We start from the raw sequence: 24,746 nt of genomic DNA, 5'->3' as shown, positions 1-24,746 counted from the left end.
CTGATCACGTGCCTCACAGCTTCATTTGGTTTACATCTGGGCTTGTCGGGCACCCACGCAACTTCATCTTTCCTCCATCCACAGTCATGGGTGACCGATCACGAAGCAGGTCTCCACGCGCGAGAGAGAATCCCGACAGAGAGCGCCCCAAAAAGACGACTGGGGGCTTTCGGTGGAAGGACAAAAGCCGCACTGACGATTCCCGCGGCGATGATCGCAGATTAGAACGAGGATACCGAGATCGACCACGATCGCCACGACGCGATCGAGAGGGCGATCGGTATGGAGATAGATCGAGAGATGGTGACCGCAACCGAGGCCAACAACGTAACGATCGAGATGCGCCGCGCGAAGACCGGGAAAAGACAGCGAAGAAAGAAAAGAAGGAGAAGAAGCCGGTCGTTGCGCAATCCTCAGAACCCATGATTGTGGTCCATGTCAATGATCGTCTGGGAACTAAAGCCGCGATCCCCTGTCTTGCCTCAGATCCGATCAGTATGTCTTCTTTTTTTTTGTTGTTGATCGCTACCAGTGTGCTAACATTCTACGCAGAGCTATTTAAAGCCCAAGTGGCCGCTCGAATCGGCCGTGAACCCCACGAAATCCTTCTCAAACGCCAAGGCGAACGGCCTTTTAAAGATCAACTCACACTGGAGGATTATGGAGTGAGCAATGGAGTTCAACTTGACTTGTGAGCCTCAAACCTGCAGTTAGATACCGGGACTATGATACTAACTCTTTTCTAGGGAGGTTGGAACAGGCGAATGACGGATTCCCGGAGCAGACTGCACTCGGTGGGAGAGTTATGCCAAGCTCTTTTATGTTTTTCTTTTCTTAGTACATACTATCTCGGGGACCGGAGCATAGGAGTCAAGCATGAATATCCTTTTTTTTTCCTTCTTTTTTTCTCGAGATTTCCAAAGCGACTGGTGATTTGAGAAGAAATCATGTATATCTACGGATTGGATCAAATGGAAAATCCGAAGCAGTAAACCTGCTGACCATTTACTGCGTTCCTGTCTGTCCAGAAGCGATTCAAGGGCCGTTTCTGCGGGGCCTCGTCACGACATACGCTTTACCCGATCCGGGTCATTTGCCACCTGAGGCATCAGCCACAGGTCCGCTCCACTCCAAAGAGGCTTTTTTCCCATCGCGGGACTCACATCGGGATTTTTTTTTTTTGTTTCATGTCTTTGTCCCTCGAAGTCTCGGTTCATTCTCCGCTATGAGGTAGCACCTGTCCTCTACAACTTTAAGAATCCCCATACTTTTGTTCTCTCTTTATTTTTGACTCCCTTGGCTGCTCACCGAGATCGCACCCCAGATTTTCCTCCCCCTCCACCCGATCCCTCCAAATCTGATTTCCTTCGGATCGAGAGCCCTTCTCTTTGATCCTTCCTACTTCCAATCCCCGCGATATACCCACAAACACAAACACTATGGTTCGCAATCTTGTCGTCATCGGAGGCAACTCCCACCCTCAGTTGACTCAGAGCATTTGCGGTGTTCTCGGAATTCCTCCCGCAGAAGTTCTCCTCTCAAAATTCGCCGTGGGCGAGACTCGAGTTGAAATCCAAGAGTCCGTCCGTGAAAAGGATGTCTACATTATTCAGTCCGGCGGCGGAAAAGTCAACGACCACTTGCTAGAGCTTCTCATCACCATCTCTGCCTGCAAGACTGCTTCGGCCCGGCGAGTCACCGCCGTCCTACCTCTTTTCCCCTACTCTCGTCAGAGTGATATTCCTTATGACAAGGCCGGTGCTCCTCTCGTCAAAGCCTCGGTGGGGGGCAAACCCGCCAATGGCTATACATTCGAGAGCACCCCTCCGACCCCGGCTCCCGGTGGAAAAACTGAAGGCCTGGGCTTGATGAATGGAATGGAAAGCCTCCAGAAGAGCCTCGCCAAGGCTCAGCTTGAGGATAGCTTTGGCAGCCCTGTGAAGCGGCGGGGCAACGGTCTTCCCCGCAGCGACACAACGGATTCCCTCAAGTCCTTGTCCAACGTTACCGACGACGCAACGGGCAGCGCCTCCAAGATCAATTCCTTCCAGCCGCGTCCCGGTTACAAACAGTGGGTTGCACAGGCCGGTACCCTGGTGGCAGACCTCCTTACCTGCGCCGGCGCCGATCACATCATCACCATGGATTTGCATGACCCGCAGTACCAGGGATTCTTTGATATCCCGGTCGACAACCTCTACGGCCGACCTCTTCTGAAGAGCTACATTCAGCGCAACATCCCAAATTACAAGCAGGCTGTTATTGTCAGCCCCGATGCCGGAGGTGCCAAGCGCGCCACGGCAATTGCTGACCAAATGGGCATGGAATTTGCCCTGATCCACAAGGTAGGCTTATCAAGCGCCTGAATTTCCCTGTAATTTTCTAACAATCTCATAGGAGCGCCGCCCCACCAAAATCACTGACCGCCAAAATGCCACCATGATGTTGGTTGGTGATGTCCGTGATCGGATTACCATTCTGATTGATGATCTGGCGGACACCTCGAATACTATTACTCGCGCTGCCAAGTTGCTCAAGAAGGAAGGCGCATCTCAGGTATATGCCCTTCTCACTCATGGTATCTTGAGTGGCGACGCCATCGAGCGCATCAACGCTAGTGCCCTTGACAAGGTCGTTGTGACCAACAGCGTGGATCAAGTTGAGCACTTGCGCCGCTGCCCGAAGCTCGAGGTCCTGGAAGTCGGCCACGTTTTCGGCGAGGTGAGTCCCATAGGTCCAACTTATCCCGCATAATATACTGACTTATACCCAGGCCATCCGCCGTGTGCACCATGGTGAAAGTATCAGCGTTCTCTTCCAGTATGACTGATGGATGCCTAAACTCTTTTTCATTTTCTCCGATATCCTAAAATTTCCATGTTTGCTCTACGACCCCCTCAACCTCAATTCCCCTTGCCATAGATCCAGGCTCGCAGTAGACTTGGTACGCTTGATTTGATCTGGTATTTCTTTGATTTCTTTTTATGTCGCTTGCTCTCATCTGGCTTTGGCTGGCTTTTTCTTACTTTTGTTTCGAATGTTCCTGTCATACTATCTACCTCTGCCACACCCTTTGCCATCTGCACATATGAGCAATGAATGTTGAATCGAAATTGGGAATTTCTTTTTCAACATGCATGTAGTCGCCGGTCTTGGACTAGACTATCAATGTGGCTGATTTGTGTACTTCATGGAGACGTAATACTTTCCAATATTGAAGCTCATGCATGTCGGTCTGTGCTTGATTGATCACGATTCTCAACCCTTGCATATTATACCAGATAATATCTGGCACTCGAACTCTCTCCCTTTCCATTTTGGTGCTCACCGATTGCATTCAGAGTACGCGACTCCCATAAGCACCAGAAGATGCAGTCATCTACTCTCTTTTACGAGACATTTGGGGGAGAAATATGAAGTCACTGCTACCAGAATGGATATCCTGGGTTGTGTCATAAATTGATCCCAAAAAAAGAAACTAACCAATAGTTCGCTTGGCCCCATATGATACCATGAGCTGCTGCTGGTAGACTATTGTTGAAGGGCGCCCATTTCCTACCACCCACATCATCACTAACTACTAAGCAATTGGCGGAGAGCAGCTATAATGGATCATATGCAGAAATTCGTATACCTGAAAGATTCATTTGTTCGAGCTCGAATCATACAACGAGAAAGTTATATTCACTCTCAGATCTCATCATAAGTACATCGGAAGCGAATGTCTTCCATTTTCAGTATGTACTATATTCCCTTTGACAGGAAATTTGCATCCCTGGTTCAACACTGGGCATTACCGCCAACTGAGACTTCCCGAGCAGAATTTGGTACATTGATTGACCGCAATGTAGCCGCAGATACCTTTGTTGAGTATCAAAACAAACCCACATAACCGCTGTATAGTTGGGGTTAGTGACGCTTTATTTTCCTTCCTTTTGTAGTTCACACTCACTTCTGGCTAGCTGTTTTGCACCAGTTCCCTTCACGGTAGTCATACTGTCAGCGTCATGGTGTGAAATTCGGAATATATAGATCTTCTTCCATTAGCCACACACGCCGTTCATACTATCAGCGCTTTTAGGCTTCCCATGCGTACCGGGAAGGAAAGACGATAGGAGAAGAATAACAACTGATTTGCGCAAACTTTTATAGAGCATCTTTTGATCCTTAGCACTGCCACGTTCGATTTTTAGGCAATGGCTCGAGATCTGATGGCTTGGAATTAAGATCAAGTCTGGGATCCTTATTTGGTTGATCCGTAGTAGTAGTGTGCAAATTTCATAGGCCTCCTTCACGCTCATGGGATGAGCCTTCCGAACTTCGAGACGACCTCTTCTCCGCAGGGCTCGAGTCAAGTCGTTGGTTTGCGTTACCTGCGCGATATAATAGCCTGGCTCGTTTGGATCTTCTAACGAAACTTTGACTTCCATAGGCTCATCAGGAAACTCTTTTGGACGTTTCAGTGACACAAGAAGATGTCTGAATCTGTGCAAAATCCGGCAAAGGAAGTGATGGACAACTTTTATCCCCCTTCACACACTGACGCATAAAATTATGAGACAGAGATTCCATTCTCCATGGGATACTCTGGGACTCATTATTCACCTGAGTTGCCCTCCATGAGAAGCCTGTGTGCACTGCTACCGGTGTGGTGGTTCCATCCTCCACCGGGGTGTCATTCTTCACCTGGATCCCCGGGGTATATTGTTTCACTCTCGATCATTGGCTTGAAATCGGGCCAGGCCACGGGGAACGACCCCCCTGCGGGGAGTAGATGCCACTGTAGGCTATATGATCCGTTCTAGACATGTGGGAGAGGCCTATATTGACAAGACGTCCTAGAAATGAACAGGCCCGTCATGTCAGTAAGCCGGCATCGAGACTAAATCGATACGAGAACGACTCACCTGCACCACGCCCCCTAACCGTTAGAAGGTGGTATGACGGTGATCCTTTTTAAAGCCGTCGAACCCGACGATTGAGTCACTAATCGCACGAGCAACCTTAACCATTAGTTCAGGGTCCCAAAAAAAACCCCCACGTTTTCATAATCATCAGAGCTCATGGGAACATCGTGCGACTCGGTGGTTCAACCAGAGGGATTGAGAGAGGAGAGATGAAAGCAACTCCTGTTGATGTTGACGGTGGGTCTTGATGGAAGAGAGGTTGACGAAGAAGACAAGCGTATATATAGCCAAGTCGTCGCAAATTTCACATTTTCCAACAAACATGTAACTATTGGATGTCAAACCGAGATCTAGAGCTCTAGGTCGTATGGGCCTCGTGTATTCCTACCCGTGGATTGGATTAGCTATCAGTATTATTGCCTGGTCATTCAAGATTTTACCTAGTTTCAGAAACCGACGAACGACATAGACTATACCAACTTGTATAACGTGCTCTTGTGTCTGTATATCCCGATGGAGGGTCCAAGCCAGCTCGATACTGCCGTCTTTCTGGGTTCGTAACATAATTTTGCTGATAGTACAGGGCACATCGTGAACGCTTACGTCCTGGTAAATATGTTAGTATTCAGCCCGGTGAACTCAATTATATGCTGTACATATAGAATGCATATGAGTTCATTTTTGAAATACCATGGTGGTCGGAGTAAAACAACCGTAAGTCATCTCTCTGGGATGTTGTTGGGGATCCGCTGCGGATCCCCGACGGGCCGTACCATCCCCCGGAAAATCTAATCACGACCTTGTCAGGGCAGAACAACCATGGAACTTTGGAAGAAGTGTACTATGTACATGACTGTTGAAGTTAATTCCACATTCAATTTTTTACTAAATAAATACAACGTCATCTCATAAGTGCTTCGGATACAACAATATTCAAAACCTAGCAGTGCGTATCAACACCAGCTTCAAGGTCTTTGATCATCTGCCAAAGATTTACCCCTCCGTCGCTTTCCCAATCTTCATAACGAATGCTTTTTAGGACTCCCTTCAGCAGCAAATAATCATTGCTTGTGACAGAGACCCCAGTTTCCGGTGCAAGCATGCGCTCAGCCACTTTCTGGTAAGCCAGTCTGTGGGCGCGGTGCTTGATGGTATTTCTCATTTCAAAATATAACCATATCCGACAACCCGCAAGGAATTTGATTCTCTCAAACGCAGACAAGTTGTCCAGCTCATCCCTAGAGTCTCCAGCAGGACCCCCCCTCGTAAGTACCCGCTGTTCAATCTCGCTGGCCGTCAGTTCATAAGCCTTGTTCTGCACTAGAGTCGCCAACTCAACAGCGCGTATCGGATTTTTAACCCTCAGCATTTTACCCGTGGTCAGATGCTGCAGCTCACGTGTCCCCATGAGATAATCTGCAACATACTCGGCCAAAGTATTGGTGAGGGATACGTAAGTATGCACCTTCTCCGTCCTTTCCACCGCCTCTATCTCAGCCGTGAAGAGGACAGTAAGAAGCTCGCTGAAGACCAGTCCATCCGAATACCGAGGATTAGGGTCTGCGGTCCGCATTTTCGGGCTGCGGATCAAGGCTGTCAGCTCGCATGGGAGCTTGACGAGATGCGTGAAGTATTTCGAGCCGTATAGACTTGGGGACACTGAGGCAGCGGAAAGATGGGCGAAATCATGGAGGTCCCAGATGGCAGACGGATTGTCTAGCATGCGGACACTGTCTCCTTCAAAATCCTGTGCCCGGACTGCAATGTGGCTTACGCCAATTGCTGATATGGCCGTTGGAGGAATGAGTCTTGTCTCGTAATCCACGGTGAAGGTTGAACTGTTGACCAGTCGATGGACACCATAGTTGATAACACGAATGACATTGTCGTTGCAGGAGAGGAAGGCGTTGATTTCTGTGAAAAGGTGATGGTTGGATTCTACCGTTGGGAGGAATTCTTCCCGGCACTCCCACCGAGAGGCTAGGTATACAACCCCATATTTGTGGACCGAGATTGCTGCTTTCCAAAGTAGTTCGTGTTGGGTAATCGAGGAAAGGAGGGGCTGATTGTTTGTTCTCTCCAACATGAGTTTGCATCCTTCCAAAGTGTATTGAAAGAGGACACCCTTGATGGCTTTCACGTGAGAACGAATTCTCTCTCCGTCCCAGAAATGGGGAGAGGCGGGAATCTCGCCATCTAACCACCATGTTGAGGGATCATAGGTAGGAGGCAGATCTTCGAATGGGCGCAGGGGTGTCGAGACACAGCAGGGACGTGGCTTCCTGTTTTGGGATTGCTGCCCACCTTCCTCGTTTGGAATGGATTTAGCCGGTGGGCTCACGGGCTTGAGATATCCATGTAGAAACTTTTGCAGGATCAAGGTAATTGAATACATTGTGTAGATATACCAAAGCTATATCCGCTGGAATGAGCTACTGACGATATCCGTTGCTTTACTTTTATATTACACTTGCGAGCAAAATAGTAACTCTCTCTCATCCTGCTTCAGACCTAAAATCTCACGCGAGATTTAACTTACGAGAATGGTTTCAGATGAATGGCAATATGCCTTCCACGTTGTAGTAGCATTATTCACATGTTGTCCTGCACCTAGATATTAGCAGCATGTCTGTAAGATTGAACTAATAGGGCAAGATTAGCCTAGACCACTCGTTAGTCCGTGTAGATCTCCCCTTTTCCGTTTCGTAGAATACCATGCTATTATAAGATTTCTGGACAATATAGAGTGAATTCATTCATTTTTTGTACTCAGTTGGTTCTTGTTTTTTTCTACAAAAGAACACAAAATTCAAAGTTCATATAGCAGATAGAGGATATCGAGTCTCTAAAGGAAGAAATTTATGGAGGAGATATAACTATCTGCTGTTGCCAAGAGATTGATATATTCAATTCTGCAGCGGAATTTTTTTAGTTCGAGGTAGCCCGTTTAGGAGGCAACCATCCGCCTATGCAACCTGTGCCCTGATATCTATTTACTATTTATGAAATCTCTTATGTAAAATCAGAGATTTTCAGTCTTATCTTTGCCCTAACCTGCAACTGTAGAGTTGGAAACATCCTTGCAAGTCTAGATGTCTTTCAGCTCGCTTAATTTGCACAAGGTTGGTTCCGCGCGATGTAACTTCAGTCCTGCTGTACTCTCCTGTTTAGTGTTTATTGAGGGGATATGAGATCTCTCTATATCTAGATGGTTATGTATAGTCTAAAAGATCCTGGTCTTGTTGTCAAGGGTATAATACACAGAAAAAAAGAGCACGTGTGCACAGTACTTTGAACCTTGGGCAAACGGACGATCGTCGAATCCTGGCAATTTTTAGTGCGGCCAAAGGATGCTGATCCCCGTCATAGTTTCAAGCCTCTTTCATTCTGAGGGGTAGGAGAGAGATCATGTCTCACTACGGAGTAGAGATGGACGGACTCCGTAATTAATTACAAACTATCTCTTTCCTTGGCAAAAAGGGCCATTTTTTCTTGGAAGCCTTCGAAGGTTGGAAAGAAGTCTGGCTTATTATTTTTTTCTTTCACCCTTGTTTTTGAGTAAATTCATCACATTAATCGCTGCTGCAGTAATGTTGCGGTAGGTGAAGACTTTTTGGAATTCCCTTTCCTATTAATCCCATCACTGGACTGTTACCGGGGTCACATGTTACAGCCCTACAGCCTCTCGGGGACCTAGATAGGAAATTTTTTTTTTTTAGCTCTGAGATAGCTTCCTCCTTTAAAATCCATCCTTTGTCGTATTTTCCCTTCTTTCTGCTCGAGACATCGTCTCAACATCTAGATTTGCTCTAGACATGGCAACCACGGAATCGAAAACTACGGTGGCTGTCTCTGGCAGCGAGGAGGAACTAGTTGGACAGTTGGATCAAGGACTTCGCGCTTGGACAGTCGTCTTTGGAGCATGGTGCTGTCTGTTTTGCGCTTTTGGCTGGGTAAATGGTGAGGATCATCCCTTTCCTCCCCATTCCTCATATCTCTCATGCCGACCGATAACCTGATGCGCATTATCCCAGCAATTGGCATTTTCCAAGAGTATTACCAGAACAATCAATTGCATTCTTATTCAGCCTCCAGCATCTCATGGATTTTATCTTTGGAACCATTTGTACTCTTTGCGGCTGGAATTGTCATTGGAAGAGTAAATATAGCCCTATCAAGCCTAGGAGGTATACATGTTAACCTTCTTTCTCAGGTTTTCGATAATTATGGCCCGAAATGGCTACTTCTTATTGGGACATGTCTTCACGTCTTTGGTATTATGATGACCTCCATATCGACGGAGTACTATCAATTCTTGCTAGCCCAAGGAATCTGCAGTCCTCTTGGCGCAAGCTTTGTATTCTCGTCCGCGCTCTCATGTACCGCAACGTGGTTCGAGAAACGACGTGCCTTGGCCTTTGGAATCGTTTCCAGCGGCTCGTCACTGGGTGGTGTTGTATTCCCAACCATGTTGTCTCGACTCTTCCCTAAGATCGGGTTCGGATGGTCTCTGCGTATCTCTGGATTCATCATCCTGACACTCCTGGTGATTGCCAACCTGACTGTCCGATCGAGAATCAAAAATGTCCCGCGACCAGTGAAGCTGAGTGATTATACGAGTCCGTTTTCGGAGGTGCCGTTTGTCTTGCTTATGCTGGCATCCTGCTGCGGATTCTTCGCCATGTTTGTGCCAATCAGTTATGTCGTTCTAGAGGCTCAGGATGGGGGAGTCAACCGCGACCTAGCTGGATACTTATTGACTATACTTAATGCCGCCAGGTGAGTACTACTGTCTATTCTGGAAAGAGAAGACCATGATCGACCTAACCCATTCTGCAGTCTCCCTGGTCGAATTCTACCAGGTTACCTAGGGGACAAACTGGGCCGATTCAACGTTATGATCGCCATGTGCTCCCTTTCCGCCATCGTTATCCTAGCCCTCTGGCTTCCAGGCACCCTTCTCTCCCCAGGAAGCGTGGCAGTCTATGTCATCTTTAGCATGTGCTATGGGTTTGCATCGGGTGCCTTCGTGGGCATGGTACCCGCCCTGCTGGGCCAGATCTCCCCCGACGTGACCAAGATCGGTGTTCGCCAGGGCGTTTTATTTACTTGCATCAGTATTGCATCGCTCACGGGAAGTCCCATTGCTGGAGCAATCTTGAGCCGACAAAACGGCACCTACTGGGGATTGCAGGTCTTTTCAGGTACAATGATGGTAGCAAGTGTATTCTTCTTCATTGCAGCGAGAGCGGTACTTGCAGGACTATCTATCACGAAAAAGGTTTAAATAGAGACGAAAATAGAATAGAGATCCTTTATACATAGCTATCACAGACCTGAGCCATGACAACATCTAGCTTGGTCAAACCTTTAGGATCGTGAGTTGTCCAGCGGACAGAGACTTTGTTATAGACCTTCAGCATCTCATCAGTAGGGTAATTAGAAAAAGGAATACTCGAAGCGACATAACATACATTTGTCCATTCGGGATGATGGCGAAGCTTAGTCGCTTCATCTGCAACCTGTTTCATAAAGGTCTTGATTTGGTTCCTGGTCAGCGACACTTTCAAACATCAATGAGCAACAAAACTCACCCAGGCCTGCTTAAATCCAGGGAACTGAATCTCCCGTTCAATAGCCAATCCATCCTCCGTCAATTTCCACAATCCCCCATTCTCAACTAGCAAGCTCTGCACCCCCGACAAAACACTCTGCACCTCCTCTCCCTCCGCAACAACTGGCTCCCCCATCTTCCCTTCCTTACTCCACACCCCGCCGTAGATCTTATCACCTATATCCCCATTCGTATACGGAACCAAATACCCCCTCTCATCACACCTCTCAGCCCGTCTCCCAACAACCACATACTCCACCACTGGACAACGCGCCACCCTCTCCAATGCCTCGGGCGCTGCATATGTACACAGTACTACAACCGACCTTGCCTGCTTCCCGCTCATCTCCCACATTTCCTCGCAAAGCTTGACGACTGTATCCCCGGTAGCGATGATCGTATCGAGGATCACAATCTTCCCATCATCGGACTCCGCTGGGAATGGTCGTCGGCCCAGCCAATCCACTACCACATCCTGCGTGCCCTTTGTCTTGCTGCAGCGGGCTAGAATGCACGAGGTAGCGGGGAGGAGGGGCTGCGCAGCCACGAACATGGGTAAGGCTCCACGGAGAATGGGGATCATTGTTGTGGGGGATTGGGCAAGGGTTTGGTCATGGGATTTGGCTGTGGAAATTATCTCGTGGGTCAAGGCGTGGATTGTGTCTTGCATGATTTTGGGAGTGGATGTTGGAGAGCAGAAGGTTGTCATTAGACTAGTGAGGGTTGGGGTTTGAGGGAGTTCGATGATGGGAGCTGAGGCGGCCATCTTTTCTTCTGCCTTCGTCATATCGAAGAGAGATTTAGAGTCTATATCAAGAGTTGAAGTGTAGATGGCTATAGTGACTTTGTGCCCGAGGTGATTGTTATGTAGTATATATACCTAGGTAGGCGCTTGGCTTTACGTGAGCATGCAGGTCTCATAATTGTGCATTTTACAATGAGTAGAGACAATTGTAGAGTCTAGACTATTAAACTAGGGCTTACTGCTCTACATTGGTAAAAAGTCATTATCATTATTATTATAAACCTGTATGTAGTTCGTATCTACGGAGTCCACTATCTCAATGTAACATCGCATTAGCGGCATAAGCCACGTAACTATGTACGCTACTGCAAGATCCCTGACTAGGAGAATCTAATTCATTTCCCGAGGGGTCTTTTTTTTCAGGGATTCACTGGGTGGGTGGGGGGTAATAATTGTGGGAGTACCTCGTACTCTTTATCTACTCGACCTGCTCTACAGTGTTTATTCAACTTCATACTACCAATCATCCCATCTTTAAAACACATTCAATCGTCAAAATGATAGCCCTCGCAATCTTTGACTTCGACGGCACCCTATTCGATACCCATGAATCAATTTCCCAAACCATAAAACTCACCTTCGATGCCCTCCTCCCCACCCACACCCCTCCCCAATCCGAAATCCACCGTCTCATCGCCAGCGGAGCCGGCCTAGCAGACACCTTCAAAGCCCTACATCCCTCTCCCGCGGAATTCACTCCGACAGTCGAGGACGAGTGCATTGAGAAATACCGCGCCCTCTATGCTACCCACGGCCAACTACTCATCAAAGCCTTCCCCGGCGCCAAGGATCTCCTGACCGAACTCAATGCCCACAAGATCCCTATTGCCATTGTTAGTAACAAGGGTGTGGCCGCTGTGAAAACCGCCCTGGAGCGAAATGGTCTGGACGGCTACGTGCCCGAGGATTTAATCATCGGCGACAAGACACCCGGAGCAAAGCGCAAGCCCGATCCTGCTAGCTTTGTTGATGTTCTGGTTCCCGTCTTGAGGGAGAAATATGGGGTGGAGGATATTGACTCGGAGAAGGTGCTGGTGGTAGGTGATACGGTGGCGGATGTTCAGTTCGCAAGGAATATTAAGAGCAAGGTCTGCTGGTGTCGGTATGGGTATGGCGACCAGGAGGCTTGCCAGGAATTGAAGCCGGATTTTGTGGTTGATTCATTGGGAGAGGTTGTGGGAATTGTGAAGGCTTGAGGGCTCATAACTGATGTACACTTTTATATGTATAGAGTTGGTGATCCTAAGGTTAGCTGGTTCACGGCCTTGTTGTACATTGATGTACAGTGGGCTGACTAGTTAATTAAGTGTACCTTGTTGTAGGTAATCTCGCTGCACCAATGACTAGCAAGTAATCAAAGGGAGCATCCATGGATGGATCCACATGCTAGAGTGAGTCTGCACGTGACCCAAGCATCCGTGCTGACATCTACTGAGCCGCCTGGAGTCCATAAAAGAGCTCAAATAGGAAACCCCCTATACCAACAAAATACATGTAAATATCTGTATATCTGTATTTTGTCCTTCTATGTTACAAACGCCTCATACGAGAGAAAAGAAAAAAGCAAAACAGCCGAAATCAAAGATAATCGGATTGTTCCGATCAAGGAAAAAGAGGTCGATGCGCTCACGTTAAAGAACAAACTGGGTACTCGATACAACGAAAAGCGGCTGGCAACCAAAGCAAAACACCAGCCAGGAAGATGGGTAAGTACAAAGAGGTGGGAAAACAGAAAATCATGGAATGTCCGAGTCAAGCTTAGAAAACGGAGATGAAGTTTCCAATTCTCTCCTTTTGGTTCTGAGCAATGCATTCCGAGATCCAGGTAACATTTCGGATTTCCTAGACGATATTAGTTTCATACTCAAAAATTAGAGAGATTACTTTTTAGAGGCTTACCTGCTCCTTCAGCTTCATCCAAGCGTACACCACAGCCGGGGTGAACTGACGGGTGAAGACCAGCTTTGACAGATCCATCTCCTTTTGGTAGAAAAGATCCTCTAAACTCTTCCCATCGGCCGGGCCCCCGCCCATACCGCCCATACCGCCGCCGCCTTGGCTCAGGCCAACAGCATCGAAGAATGCCTTGTAATCGGCGACAGCGCTTACAGCCAAGGCCACACCCTCAACATCCTCTGCGCGGGAAAGCATAAGACTGCCCTCCGGGTAGAGCTTGCCGAACTCCGGGTACAATTTCCTCCGCTCGAGCTTGGACAGCTCAGTGCCAAAGGAGTTGAGAGTAATATTGATAGAACGGCGGTCGGCCTCGAACTGCAGAATTTCCGCCATCACGTCCTGTGTCGGTGTTCCACTGAAGTCTGGGTGGGTGTTGATGAAGTTGTAGAAGTCCTCCAAGTAGTTCTTGTAGAGGGTGTTGCGAACGATCTCGATGTTCAGCTCATCCAGGTCCTGGTGGCTCAGACTGCCCTTGAAGTAGGCGGCCAGTGGGGTCTCGATCAGTACCGAGTTGTACAGTTCCTCGATGTTTGTCGCGACGCACAGCACAGGAAGTGTCTCGAACCATCCTAGTGGGTGGCATCGCTCCAGGAGTTCTCGGGTGTCTCGTTCATGTAGAGTGCCTGTGATCAACAGGGCAATATTGTCGATCATGTATCCATATGTCATGTATTCAAGGAACTTGGCAGATGAGCCTGTAGCTTGTGCGATCAGGTACTTGAACTCAGACACCAGTTTGTCGGTCATCCGGCTCGCCAGATCGGAGGTGGAGGGGTTGGGGGAAAGAGAGGCAAGGAAGTCGCCATATGAGGGAGCAAGCTGGAGCTTGACATCTATGGGATGGGATTGTCAGAATCAATATGCAGTAGTAGAATCTGCAACATAGTCAGTGGGGTCAGTAGAGCGTACCATCAATTGTCTCGCATTGAGTGAGGTTGGAATAGTTCTGGCCGCTCAACAGGCTGTTGCGATAGCCGCGAACAATGCCCTCGACATATCTAAGAGAGTCAACAACGGGCTATTCGGACCAAGCAAAGACACAGACCACATACCCGCCGTTAACATTAAAGAATAGGCCCTCCATGGTGACTGTGGAGAAGATGATTGGAGAGACACAGCTGTAGCTCCATCCGTCCTGAACACGCACCGGGCTTAGTCATTCACCTAGCCACACGCCCAAGCCACTCGTGGCACCCGCTTTTCAACTTTTTTTCTTCCGTGCAAATTTAGATTCAATTTCTCCAACGACACCGGTGGCCGACACGCCCTACGCTAATTATTTTTTCCACCAGTTCTTCAGTTCGGTTTATCGTTCGCTTTGATTAGTTTCTTCTTTCCTGTTATTTTTCGATCCTAAACGCCGTGGCCGCGCACCATGACGCTTTTCATCCTTACTGAGACCAGCGCGGGCTATGCCCTGCTGAAGGCCAAGGACAAGAAGCTCCTCAAGCGTGATGATATCGCCGAGGAGGCTTCCACTGCAGAGGGTGTCTCCAACCTGTACGTCAATTGTGTCTTCTAATCCTGCCAAATAAAAATTTTGGTGGGAAGAAACCGACTCGCTGAACGGGCGCAAAAAATTTGTTATCGCCGACAATGTCACTAACAAAACCTCTAGTCTCAAGCTGAAGAGCTTCCAGAAGTTCGACAGCGCTGCCTCAGCTCTGGAGGAGGCTGCCTCCATCATGGAGGGCAAGGTCACCCCCGCCCTGGCCTCGCTTCTTGACGGCATCAAGGATGAGAAGAAGGTGTCTCTCGCCGTTGCCGATACCAAGCTCGGTAGGTCAATCTTGTAAAATCTCTTCCCGCAGTATGTGTGCTAACTGTGGTTGCAAATAGGAAACTCCATCAGCAAGCTTCCCGGTCTTGACATCCAATTGATTGCTGACTCCAGCACCAACGACATCTTCCGTGCCATCCGTGAGCACCTCACCACCCTCATTCCCGGCCTTGCCCCCAGTGATATGTCCACCATGTCCCTTGGTCTGTCCCACTCTCTCGCCCGTCACAAGCTCAAGTTCTCCCCCGACAAGATCGACACTATGATCGTCCAGGCCATCGGTCTGCTCGATGATCTTGACAAGGAGCTGAACACCTACGCTATGCGTGTCAAGGAATGGTACGGATGGCACTTCCCCGAGCTGGCTAAGATCCTCAACGACAACATTGCCTACGCCAAGCTCGTTCTGAAGATGGGTATGCGCTCCAACTGGGAGTCCGCTGATCTTGCTGAGATCCTCCCCGAGGAGATCGAGGGTGCCGTCAAGGCTGCTGCCGATCGCTCCATGGGTACCGAGATCAGCCCCGAGGATCTGGAGAACATCCAGGCTCTCGCTGAGCAGGTCGTTGGTTTCTACGACTACCGCTCCCAGCTTGCCAGCTACCTCACTTCCCGCATGAACGCCATCGCACCCAACCTGACTGCCCTTGTCGGTGATCTCGTTGGTGCCCGTCTTATTGCCCACGCTGGCTCCCTCACTAGCTTGTCCAAGAGCCCCGCCAGTACCATCCAGATTCTGGGTGCCGAGAAGGCCCTTTTCCGTGCCCTCAAGACTAAGCACGATACTCCCAAGTACGGTCTGATCTACCACGCTTCTTTGATCGGCCAGGCCACCGGCCGCAACAAGGGCAAGATGGCCCGTATCCTCGCCGCCAAGGCCTCTCTGGGTATCCGTGTCGACTCCCTCGCTGAGTGGGGTGAGGATGCCACCGAGGAGGACAAGGCTGCTCTCGGTACCGAGGCCCGCTTCAACCTTGAGCGCAAGCTTGCTGGTATGGAGGGCAAGCCCATTAAGCCCCGTGGTGTTGCCATTGCCCCCAACGGTGTTCAGGCCGAGAAGTTCGACCTGAAGGAAGCCCGCAAGTACAACCCCGATGCCGATGCTCTGGCCTCCGAGGAGCCTGCTGCTGTTCAGAAGTCCAAGAAGGAGAAGAAGAAGCTCGTCGAGGAGGTTGAGGATGAGGAGATGGCTGATGCTGACTCTGATGAGGAGGCTGAGGATTCTGATGAGTCCGAGGATGAGGCCCCCAAGAAGAAGTCCAAGAAGAGCGACATTGAGGAATTGGCTGCCAAGGCTGGTCTCAGCGTTAAGCGATACGAGCGGAAGCTCGAGCGTGGCGAGATCACCTTCGACAAAGAAGGCAACCCCACTTCAGTCAGCAAGAAGGACTTGAAGAAGTCCAAGAAGGAGGCCAAGAAGTCCAGCAAGGACGATGGAAAGAAGCGCAAGCGTTCCGAAGATGACGACGAGAAGAAGAAGAAGAAGAAGTCTAAGGGAGAGTAAGCGTATGTTTTCAAAAGTTTGTGCAATGTGACCGGATGGCTTTCCTGGGATCTGTATGATATCACACTTTTTCATTTCTGTTCTTTTTTTTGTTGCAATCTTCCTTTCCTGTTGCTCGCATGTTTTGGGGCATTTTGAGGTTGATCTACCGGTCTTTCACTGGCGCAGAGGGTGCTCGTTAGGAACAAGGCAGTACAGTTTTAGCTGGAATAATCTGTTCATACTTCAGTACTTGATTGTAAGGTTGTAGCACATGCATCGTAAGATATAGTCTCAACCAACTCTGTTCCAGTCTCATCACCGTTGCTTTGGCTCTATATCCTCCGATTTGGTCTAGATATGCAGGTAGATAAAGACACCGCCCAGTTTCTGCCGGCAGTTCAAACAATTTTCCTTTCTTCATTTCAGTCACCCATTTTCTCCAGTCTATCTCGCCATATTCAACACACAAAATGAGGGTAAGATCTATTCTAGCTGAAGCTCAGGATTTCTGCTAACCAAACAATTTAGATCATTGACCCCCAAACGGCCGTCCTGACCAACGTCGAGGTCCTGGCCTATTTGACCTCCAATCCACCCCGCCGACCACCGCCAAATTCGGGGAACTGGGCACCAAGCCCAGATCTCAGAGACCATAATACAGTTGTCAAAGAGGTGAGAACCCTTATACAGTTCTGCCATATTTCAACGGGGCGTTGTGGCCACTTGCAAGTACACCACAGACCCCAGCGCGAAGCGGAGTCGACCAGACCCCAAGCTCCAAAACCAGACACCAAGAGACCAACCATAGAAGAAAAACGACTGATTAAATACTCCCAGATTCACAACTATGCAAGCCGTCTCTCCCCCCACCTCCTACGATACCCCCGCTACACAGCCCGCCCTTCCTCCTCCCAGTCGAAATCACAATCGCAAGCCGCAATGACCGGCACACTGCGAACCTCAAATTCAGCAATTACAGAGGCAGATGCTAATTCCCTGCCGCCACCAATCCCATCCACAGAAATAACGCCAATGGACACCGCACTCCGGGACTTAGTAGTTCGCCTACAACCGTACGGACTGACCAAAGCCGAGGTCGTTATGATCCTGAATCTTGGGGTGGGACTGAGCGGTAATCCTGCTACTGAGGAGGCTAAGGAGGAAGGTGCTAATGGAGGAGATTTAATGGATGTGGATGGGGAAGCAGAGGATGAAGAGGGCGAGGAAGATGATTACACTGCGGTCGTCTTGATGGATGGTGTTATTGAAGAGCGGGAACTCCGACTGTCTGATGAAGATGTCAAAGCTATTTTGGCTATCATTAAGGAAACCCTTACGGCGGATTATGAGAACATCAAAGGGTGAGAAGTTGGGAGTTGTTCTATCATACATGTCGGATATCAAAAATTAAGAAAGAAACCCGTCTGGTTCTTCAAACCTCGACGGCACATTCATAATGGGAAAGGCCAAATTGCTTGCACTTCCTCGAGAGTCTTCTCGCCCGCCATTTGTTTAATGTACATGTCCTGCAATTGCTTGTTCAAGTTTCGTTGGTTCTCGAAATCCAACTGCGGTGATATCCAGCCTTCCGCATCGGTATCTAGACATTCCTGAGCAAAGGCCTGGACTTGGTGCCAATCTTCATAATCAGCGAATTGACGCCCATGAGTCTCGATCTCTTCCTCGGTGAAGGAGAATGGACAATCTCCAGTGAACCCCAAGTTGGACCAGCTCTGGGATATCTCTATGAGACATTCACGAAGTGGAAGAATGCCCGTCTCCGATGTCTCACCGCAACGGATGAACAGCTCTCGAAAAACTCGCGGCACATTCATGGCGGTATACGCCGGTCTATTCTCGAGATACGTGGCGATCTCGTAGGTTTTGGCTAGCATGTCTTGCTCCCACTCGTTCAATGCAGCCTTTTTTTCTTCCTCGTCTAATTGGTCGAAGTCGTCTGGCAGCTTCACTTGTACAGGACCTCTCACGTATTTACTCTCCTCCCACGGCTTTAGGAACACTGGCCACCGTGCTTGGAGGAAGGCTGGTAAGACCAGTACGCCTTGCAGATCAATGAAAGATACTATCCGTGAGGGTTCTTCGGGCGAGACGTAAATGTTTCCCATATGTAAATCTGTGTGCCAAAGTGTTGGTTGAGAAGACCGCGAAAGAATGGTATTGGCATCCAAATGAGTCATGAGACGTATCGTAGTTTCTAGGAGCTGGGTATGTTCTTCAACACTTCCACGGTAGAAATGTGCATGGCTCGTAAGATGTCCGTTGGAAATTTTAGATAGCTCTCTTCTTGCAATGGATATCCCTAAGGCTGAGATGGTATTCCCTAAGAGCATATTTTAGTTCATGCTATTGTCGAATCGCAGGATACTATACTCACAAGGCCCGGTATCATGTACACTTGGGATAACAGGGGTTTCAATTTCTTCTGTTTGGTATGCACGATCACAAGAGGGACCGATACAGAAAGAACTCGTCAGATCAATATCCTTGTCGAGAGGTGTGCACTTCGAAAAGCCTGTCTTTTTCTGCAGATAAAGCCCCCCAGATGCAGGAAATCGAATAGCCGACAGCTGGGCCTCCAGCTTTGCTAGGCTTCTAATGAATTGTGGTCTTTCTGTTTTTGGCATCTTTCCCCAAACCTCAAAAAGCTGGACCCCTGGGGCTTTCTCCATAATGATGTATTCAACCCCCACGGCGTTGGAGCTGTCCGAGGACCAGGACAGTACCCGGGGAACGGGGATACTCGTGTGTTTCCTTACTGCTAAGTATTAGTAACTGGAGTTTTACTGCACGGTGACCCAGGAATCGCATACAGAATTCTAACACACCCACCTCGCATTCTGTGGTCAAGACTGCAGGCCCAGCAATGCGACACGGAATTTTGGCGATGACTTCCATCCCATTCTCCTTTTGCATCAGAAGGACTTTGCTAAAGCCGCCTTCCATCTTCTCAATGGCCGTGATTGGAGATGACTGGCCGCCAACAGTTGCAGCAGTACTGCAAAGCGCGTCTAGGTTGAATTTCACATATCGTCGGTCAAGTTGGTTCTTTTCGTCAACAAGGAAACGGCCATTGGTATAGGCAAAGAGTTCTTCCCGGCCGATTGATCTGCCTTTGCAATTTAGTAAAAGGAACTAATATGAGCTTCCATTGGCTTACCTCGGCAGGTTATGGAAAGATAGGCTCCTTGTGATTTCTGTATGCGCTTGAAGTTTCGAAGGAAGGAGAGCATGACAGGGTCTAGAGCTGTTGTCCACGGGAAATATCACGATGGGTATCAATGCACGCAAATGAAATAATTTTGCTCCTGTTTTTCGAAAAAAAAGCGTCGAACTCAACAATCCTTTCTCGAGTTCTACACTTTGTAATTGGCAGAGTCAAGATGATTTTAACCACGTTGACTCACCCCTGCATCAGTCACAGACCAATCAGAGTGCCCCGTGGAATAGATATGCCAACACTATCGTTTATATAAATAAGTTCAATCTTAATTGTTTTATGCTTCATCTCAGTATTCATCATGAAGCCTAAAATTGCCCATCCCATTCCCTACTTCCTGCCGACCCATCGGCGTCATATCCAACAGATGATATGTCGACAGGATACTTTCCATCCCCCGAGAGGTAGTATCATAGGTATGGAACACACGATCATCTTGTTTTTTGAAAACGCTTAGACCAAAATACCCATTTCCAGGCTTCCAAGTAATGATCTCACCCCTTTCTTCGGCTTTCTGCCACACCCGATGAGTTTTGGCAGAGCTGTAAAATGGAAACTTCCATCCCATCTGCTCTTTGTACGTAGTGATCTCGGATAATGGCGCAGTGGCAACGGCCACAAACGAGGTGTCCCGGCTCCAGAGGTGTCCGAGGTTGGGAATATGATCCATGCAAAAGGAACATCCCACGCACCCGCGATGTTCACCGGGGCCGAGCATGAAATGGTAGATTATCAGTTGCTTGCGGCTGTCGAAAAGATCTAAAAGACTATTTTCCCCGTCTGGTGTGTCGAATTTGAATTGGTCCGGGTTGGAGACTTCGACCATGGGGAGTTCCCGACGCGAGGTAGCTAGTCTTTGCAGTAACTGTGTGGCTTCTTTTTCTTGTTGGAGGAGATCCATTCGAGCTTGTTGATACTCCTCTGCACTGACAATCTTTTTCTTCTTTGGTGTTAGTATAGAAATATGAAGATAATTATCTCATATATACCTCTTTCTCGTTTGAATCCATCATGTCGATATCACTTTTGTTGAAGTTTGAGGGTTGACGTTGAGGATATTGGGGCCTCAGGCTAATATCATTATTCAGCCGCAGGGGAGGCCCCGGGGCACCACACTGTCGCTTGTTACCCTTCTTGAGGTTGACGCCAAAATAAAATTCACCCGGAAATTAGAAAGAAGATTATTTGGCCATTTAACGACTCGTTGACATCCTTTTGAGGTTTGTTGTTGCTCTTGAGGAATAGTAGCCCTTGGGGCTGTGGACGAGAAACTTTAGCTTTCAAGTTCAACTTGAGAGCATTTGAAGGGTCAAGCAGTCATTATATGATCATCATTTTGAGAGCATATTACAGCATTTTATAACCATTTGTATCAACTACTATCGCTATCACCTGTCACTAGCTATATAGGTATTATGGCCCGGCTGACATGCTTATCTTCCTCATCTAACAAGGAAATCACATCCAAAAATATGCTCACAGTCTCCTCTTTGGACCTCGAAAAGGTCCAGCTCATCCTAAAACTAAAGCATGTTGTCAATGACAATGAGCTCGAGGCTGTGCCTCCAGTTCCTATTCCCTCACAGCCTGGTAAACCGAGAACAAAGCAAATCATCTCACCTTCGGCTAGCTCTATTCAGCAGAAACTTCGTCCACAGGTGACTGTAAAGTTTTATCATGTGAAGGCGAAATACCTCGTACCTATACCTTCATCCTCCTCCTTCTTGCTCGCGATGTCGTTCTATCTCGTCTCCCTGATGCTGTCCAGTTCCTCAGCATCAAGACTGAGACAACATGGAGATACGGCCCTGTGAGTTGGGATAGAAAGAAACGCACATTGGTCGGAAAGCCGGACTATGGGATCTGGTACGGCGATAGGAAGAACCTGGCGTTGAATACCGTTGTGGTTGAAGCTAAATCTGGGGAAATGCAAATGAGCTTAGCCCAAACCCTAGCCTGTATGGGTGAGTGTCCAATGATATTTCTGTCATTGAAAATTAAGGATCTTACTCGTTAAAGCCTTCGTGCATAAGCGTCGACAGAAATTGAAGAACAAGGACTCCACGATCTACGGGTTAGTATCCGATGATCAAGTTTTCTGGTTTTTGAAAATTTCCCACGACTCCAATGTGAGTATTTGTACAATTTGTCATATCTAACTGCCTCATTAACATTTGACTAGTGGAGCGAGCGTGTTATCATCGCCCGTCATCAGGACCATGAAAAGGTCCTAGGTATGCTGGTCTACTTCTTCCAGAAGGCCGCGGCCATGTCTCCCCACTCAAAAGAGTCTGAACATATTCATGTCCAAGAGGGGCATGTTCAAGAGGAACCTGAAATTGTGGAGATCCAGGACTCATGGGATATGTGTTCTATCGACTAAACCTTTGTGACAGATACCTAAATAGTTCAATTACTTCTCCCTCTACCATAGAGGGTATATCTATCTACATACATGCATGTAGATATGTAGGCCTAATAGTCTAAATAAGCTCAACTCTCTTCCCTATCAGAAGGAAATCATGGTTATTGGTTTATATGTTAAGCAAATGATATGCAGGGTTTCCATCCTTAATTAGCTTTTGAACTCTGGTATTCTCTAGCCCAATGGAGTGTTCAATTATTGCCTCCGACACTTGGGCGATCTTATCTTGGGACATGAGTTCAGTGCCAGGATAATAGCCCGACTGTGCGCTCTTGCCGGGATACCCAAGGTTGAATGGCGGGACTGCCAATAGCGGACTGACGATTTTGTCTAGGCTTTCCTTTGTCTTTTGGGAGGTGCTTGAGATCCTCTGCAGTGCTTCGGTTCCGAACTTACATAGAAGTTTCCTAAGTTGCAGAGGAACATTGCGGCATACTCCATAAATATTTCGAGCTCTTCGGGTGTGATATTGCATTGAGTGACTAAGGTGTCCCATTTTCCATCGCAAGCATGATAGAGGTCCAAGGTCCATAATGAAGTCGAAGAGGTCTGGGCTTTTTGGCGACACCTGTCTCATGATAATTCTACTCCCATGCCATACTACCTGTACACAATAGTGAGCATAGAACTTCTCACACGGCTCGAGAGCATCTAAAATAGGCTTTATGGCTAGCTGATAGATTGGTGTTCCAGGAGGTGGGGTGAAAGAGCTCTTGGGCACGGACATGGTACGGGTGAGGGAGGCTGTGAATGATAAGAAGTCTAGGGACAGTTCAAATAGTTCGCTTCAAGGCCTGGAAAAGGCAAGGTAGCTATCGTGGAATGAGGCCCAGGTGTTAAATGCAAAGTACCTTCGATGTACTGCCAGTGAAAGCAGTGACTTTGTGCCATGGCGCTTATATTATGTAGTCTTCGCTGCCTTTTTCTTTCCTTCTTTCATTCTTTGTCTCTCGTATTTCCTACACCTCCCTTCCCTCTATTTCTCACATTTTGTGCGAGTTCTCGATCAACCTGAAACAAAGTCCGCTCAATTCATGCTACAAAACGGAAGAAATTGAGATGGTCCCATTCGGCCACCTGCCTTTCGATTATCATATTATGGTAAATCTTTTAGGGCGAACAAACCCGACGTAGGTCACTAATATTACAACAGCAAAAATGGGATCCCCATTCTCCTCTTATAAAAACCCAACAATTCCGTGCCCTTATTGAGTCTTAGACTCGGCTTAGCAAGACTGCCCGTATTATAACCTTAGACCTCACTTTTCCCTTTCTTAGATAGATTAACGCTGATTGAGAGATAGAAATACCCAGAGGGTGATAATCTGCTTCCCGAGGAAATCAAAGTCTCTGTGTGGCTATGTTTAGCGACGGAGAATTAAACGATGTGTGTCCGGGCATTGAGAAAGAGTGTATCGTTGAGAACAAGGAGGAATTTGGCCCTGGTAGTATCACTATGCCTGATGGAGATACGAATCCCGATTTCATGGATAGAATCGCCTACGGGACGCCAGGCTCTTTGCCATCGTATATGATCACAGCGCTGATGCACAGACCAGATATGCTTGATGGTCTGTCGCGTCGCGATTGGCCGACAGATTGGTAGGATAAACCAGATAGGCTAGAAAAATTACAGTCTATCATGGTTCTTGTCGCCGATCATAAGGCGTGTGAAGAAGGGCGGGTCTTGTTCTTAGCTCCGAACCATAGGGGGAAAATCCTTCCGTTCAGAATCCGCGACAGGGCAGCTTGGGTGTACCAACAGATTATTGACTTCATGGAGGGCGTGCACTTAGAGGAAAATGTCGGAAATCACCGGTACAGCAATGTATGTTTCAAAATGACAGATATGTATGACTCTAACTAACTAAAATGACAAGAATCCCCTATTTGACAATTTGCTGGGGCATAACTGACTAAGCTTAATATACAATTTGTATGGGGCCCACTATCATAGCGGTCCATGTATTTTCCGAGGTATTAAATACTCGGGTTCCCAGTCATATATTATAATATAGCTTTCGACATACCCCCTAGTTTTTAAAGGTATTCATAGCCTTCAATAACTACCTTTTCTCTCAATTTCAGGATGATTTTCATCTTCCAATTCCTCCATTTCTCTATAGTTAGCAGGATTAACCTCTGTTTTCTTAGTTAATCCGCTCACTAATATCTCTTATCCCAAGGAGGACTCAAAACAGGTATTACTTTTGCTTTAGTAAGCTCTTTATAAGGCTATCTACCAGTATATTAGCAGTTAGAATCTAATTAATATAGACTCGACCTTCACTAACCTCCTATTTTATCTAACATCGGTTAATATCTATATACCGCAGCTTCGTATATATCGCCGCTCCCTCCTTTATTAACAAATCGATAGTTTACTAGTTATCGTATATAATAGAGAGTAGATAGTTAGGTTTAAAACCTAAGGATTCGAGGACTCGGCGCTACTACTAGATAGTTTTACCTACTTCTACTAACGTAAGGAGCTCTACTTCTATAGTAGATATAGTAATAGTCTTTTATTTTATT

At 47.7% G+C, this 24,746-nt stretch overlaps 12 protein-coding genes across 12 annotated transcripts; 8 read left to right on the top strand and 4 right to left on the bottom strand.

Moving 5' to 3' along the window:
* Positions 1-86: 86 nt before the first annotated feature.
* On the top strand, positions 87-768 carry PEX2_026520 (ubiquitin-like protein HUB1; the record flags this gene model as incomplete). The annotated part of the gene is made up of 3 exons (XM_016739927.1): positions 87-495; positions 553-691; positions 747-768. The coding sequence occupies 3 exons, from the start codon at positions 87-89 to the stop codon at positions 766-768; spliced, it is 570 nt and encodes a 189-aa protein (XP_016593574.1).
* A 671-nt stretch (positions 769-1,439) lies between these two features.
* PEX2_026510 (ribose phosphate diphosphokinase subunit PRS5) lies at positions 1,440-2,830 on the top strand (the record flags this gene model as incomplete). The annotated part of the gene is made up of 3 exons (XM_016739926.1): positions 1,440-2,345; positions 2,398-2,721; positions 2,774-2,830. The coding sequence occupies 3 exons, from the start codon at positions 1,440-1,442 to the stop codon at positions 2,828-2,830; spliced, it is 1,287 nt and encodes a 428-aa protein (XP_016593573.1).
* Positions 2,831-5,847: 3,017 nt separating this feature from the next.
* PEX2_026500 (uncharacterized protein) lies at positions 5,848-7,302 on the bottom strand (the record flags this gene model as incomplete). The annotated part of the gene is made up of 1 exon (XM_016739925.1): positions 5,848-7,302. The coding sequence occupies one exon, from the start codon at positions 7,300-7,302 to the stop codon at positions 5,848-5,850; it is 1,455 nt and encodes a 484-aa protein (XP_016593572.1).
* A 1,420-nt stretch (positions 7,303-8,722) lies between these two features.
* On the top strand, positions 8,723-10,194 carry PEX2_026490 (putative MFS monocarboxylate transporter (Mct); the record flags this gene model as incomplete). Its single annotated transcript, XM_016739924.1, has 3 exons — positions 8,723-8,860; positions 9,121-9,686; positions 9,747-10,194. 3 exons carry the CDS (start codon positions 8,723-8,725, stop codon positions 10,192-10,194), a joined length of 1,152 nt encoding a protein of 383 aa, XP_016593571.1.
* A 28-nt stretch (positions 10,195-10,222) lies between these two features.
* Positions 10,223-11,308, bottom strand: PEX2_026480 (Transcriptional coactivator/pterin dehydratase; the record flags this gene model as incomplete). The annotated part of the gene is made up of 3 exons (XM_016739923.1): positions 10,223-10,321; positions 10,382-10,444; positions 10,502-11,308. The coding sequence occupies 3 exons, from the start codon at positions 11,306-11,308 to the stop codon at positions 10,223-10,225; spliced, it is 969 nt and encodes a 322-aa protein (XP_016593570.1).
* Positions 11,309-11,823: 515 nt separating this feature from the next.
* PEX2_026470 (HAD family hydrolase) lies at positions 11,824-12,522 on the top strand (the record flags this gene model as incomplete). Its single annotated transcript, XM_016739922.1, has 1 exon — positions 11,824-12,522. The coding sequence occupies one exon, from the start codon at positions 11,824-11,826 to the stop codon at positions 12,520-12,522; it is 699 nt and encodes a 232-aa protein (XP_016593569.1).
* A 562-nt stretch (positions 12,523-13,084) lies between these two features.
* On the bottom strand, positions 13,085-14,366 carry PEX2_026460 (H(+)-transporting V0 sector ATPase subunit d; the record flags this gene model as incomplete). Its single annotated transcript, XM_016739921.1, has 4 exons — positions 13,085-13,168; positions 13,226-14,115; positions 14,192-14,280; positions 14,335-14,366. 4 exons carry the CDS (start codon positions 14,364-14,366, stop codon positions 13,085-13,087), a joined length of 1,095 nt encoding a protein of 364 aa, XP_016593568.1.
* A 291-nt stretch (positions 14,367-14,657) lies between these two features.
* nop58 (RNA-processing protein NOP58) lies at positions 14,658-16,566 on the top strand (the record flags this gene model as incomplete). The annotated part of the gene is made up of 3 exons (XM_016739920.1): positions 14,658-14,782; positions 14,901-15,061; positions 15,122-16,566. 3 exons carry the CDS (start codon positions 14,658-14,660, stop codon positions 16,564-16,566), a joined length of 1,731 nt encoding a protein of 576 aa, XP_016593567.1.
* A 452-nt stretch (positions 16,567-17,018) lies between these two features.
* On the top strand, positions 17,019-17,913 carry PEX2_026440 (uncharacterized protein; the record flags this gene model as incomplete). Its single annotated transcript, XM_016739919.1, has 3 exons — positions 17,019-17,024; positions 17,077-17,220; positions 17,386-17,913. 3 exons carry the CDS (start codon positions 17,019-17,021, stop codon positions 17,911-17,913), a joined length of 678 nt encoding a protein of 225 aa, XP_016593566.1.
* Positions 17,914-17,999: 86 nt separating this feature from the next.
* PEX2_026430 (uncharacterized protein) lies at positions 18,000-20,799 on the bottom strand (the record flags this gene model as incomplete). The annotated part of the gene is made up of 6 exons (XM_016739918.1): positions 18,000-18,889; positions 18,944-19,324; positions 19,380-19,679; positions 19,727-19,807; positions 20,216-20,726; positions 20,776-20,799. The coding sequence occupies 6 exons, from the start codon at positions 20,797-20,799 to the stop codon at positions 18,000-18,002; spliced, it is 2,187 nt and encodes a 728-aa protein (XP_016593565.1).
* Positions 20,800-21,258: 459 nt separating this feature from the next.
* Positions 21,259-22,169, top strand: PEX2_026420 (uncharacterized protein; the record flags this gene model as incomplete). The annotated part of the gene is made up of 4 exons (XM_016739917.1): positions 21,259-21,376; positions 21,472-21,750; positions 21,806-21,915; positions 21,969-22,169. The coding sequence occupies 4 exons, from the start codon at positions 21,259-21,261 to the stop codon at positions 22,167-22,169; spliced, it is 708 nt and encodes a 235-aa protein (XP_016593564.1).
* A 1,402-nt stretch (positions 22,170-23,571) lies between these two features.
* Positions 23,572-23,817, top strand: PEX2_026410 (uncharacterized protein; the record flags this gene model as incomplete). The annotated part of the gene is made up of 1 exon (XM_016739916.1): positions 23,572-23,817. The coding sequence occupies one exon, from the start codon at positions 23,572-23,574 to the stop codon at positions 23,815-23,817; it is 246 nt and encodes an 81-aa protein (XP_016593563.1).
* Positions 23,818-24,746: the final 929 nt, after the last annotated feature.

The sequence above is a fragment of the Penicillium expansum genome, assembly GCF_000769745.1.
Source record: "Penicillium expansum strain MD-8 chromosome Unknown contig70, whole genome shotgun sequence".
Lineage (NCBI taxonomy): Eukaryota > Fungi > Ascomycota > Eurotiomycetes > Eurotiales > Aspergillaceae > Penicillium > Penicillium expansum.
This window is presented reverse-complemented; position numbering and strand designations above follow the sequence as displayed.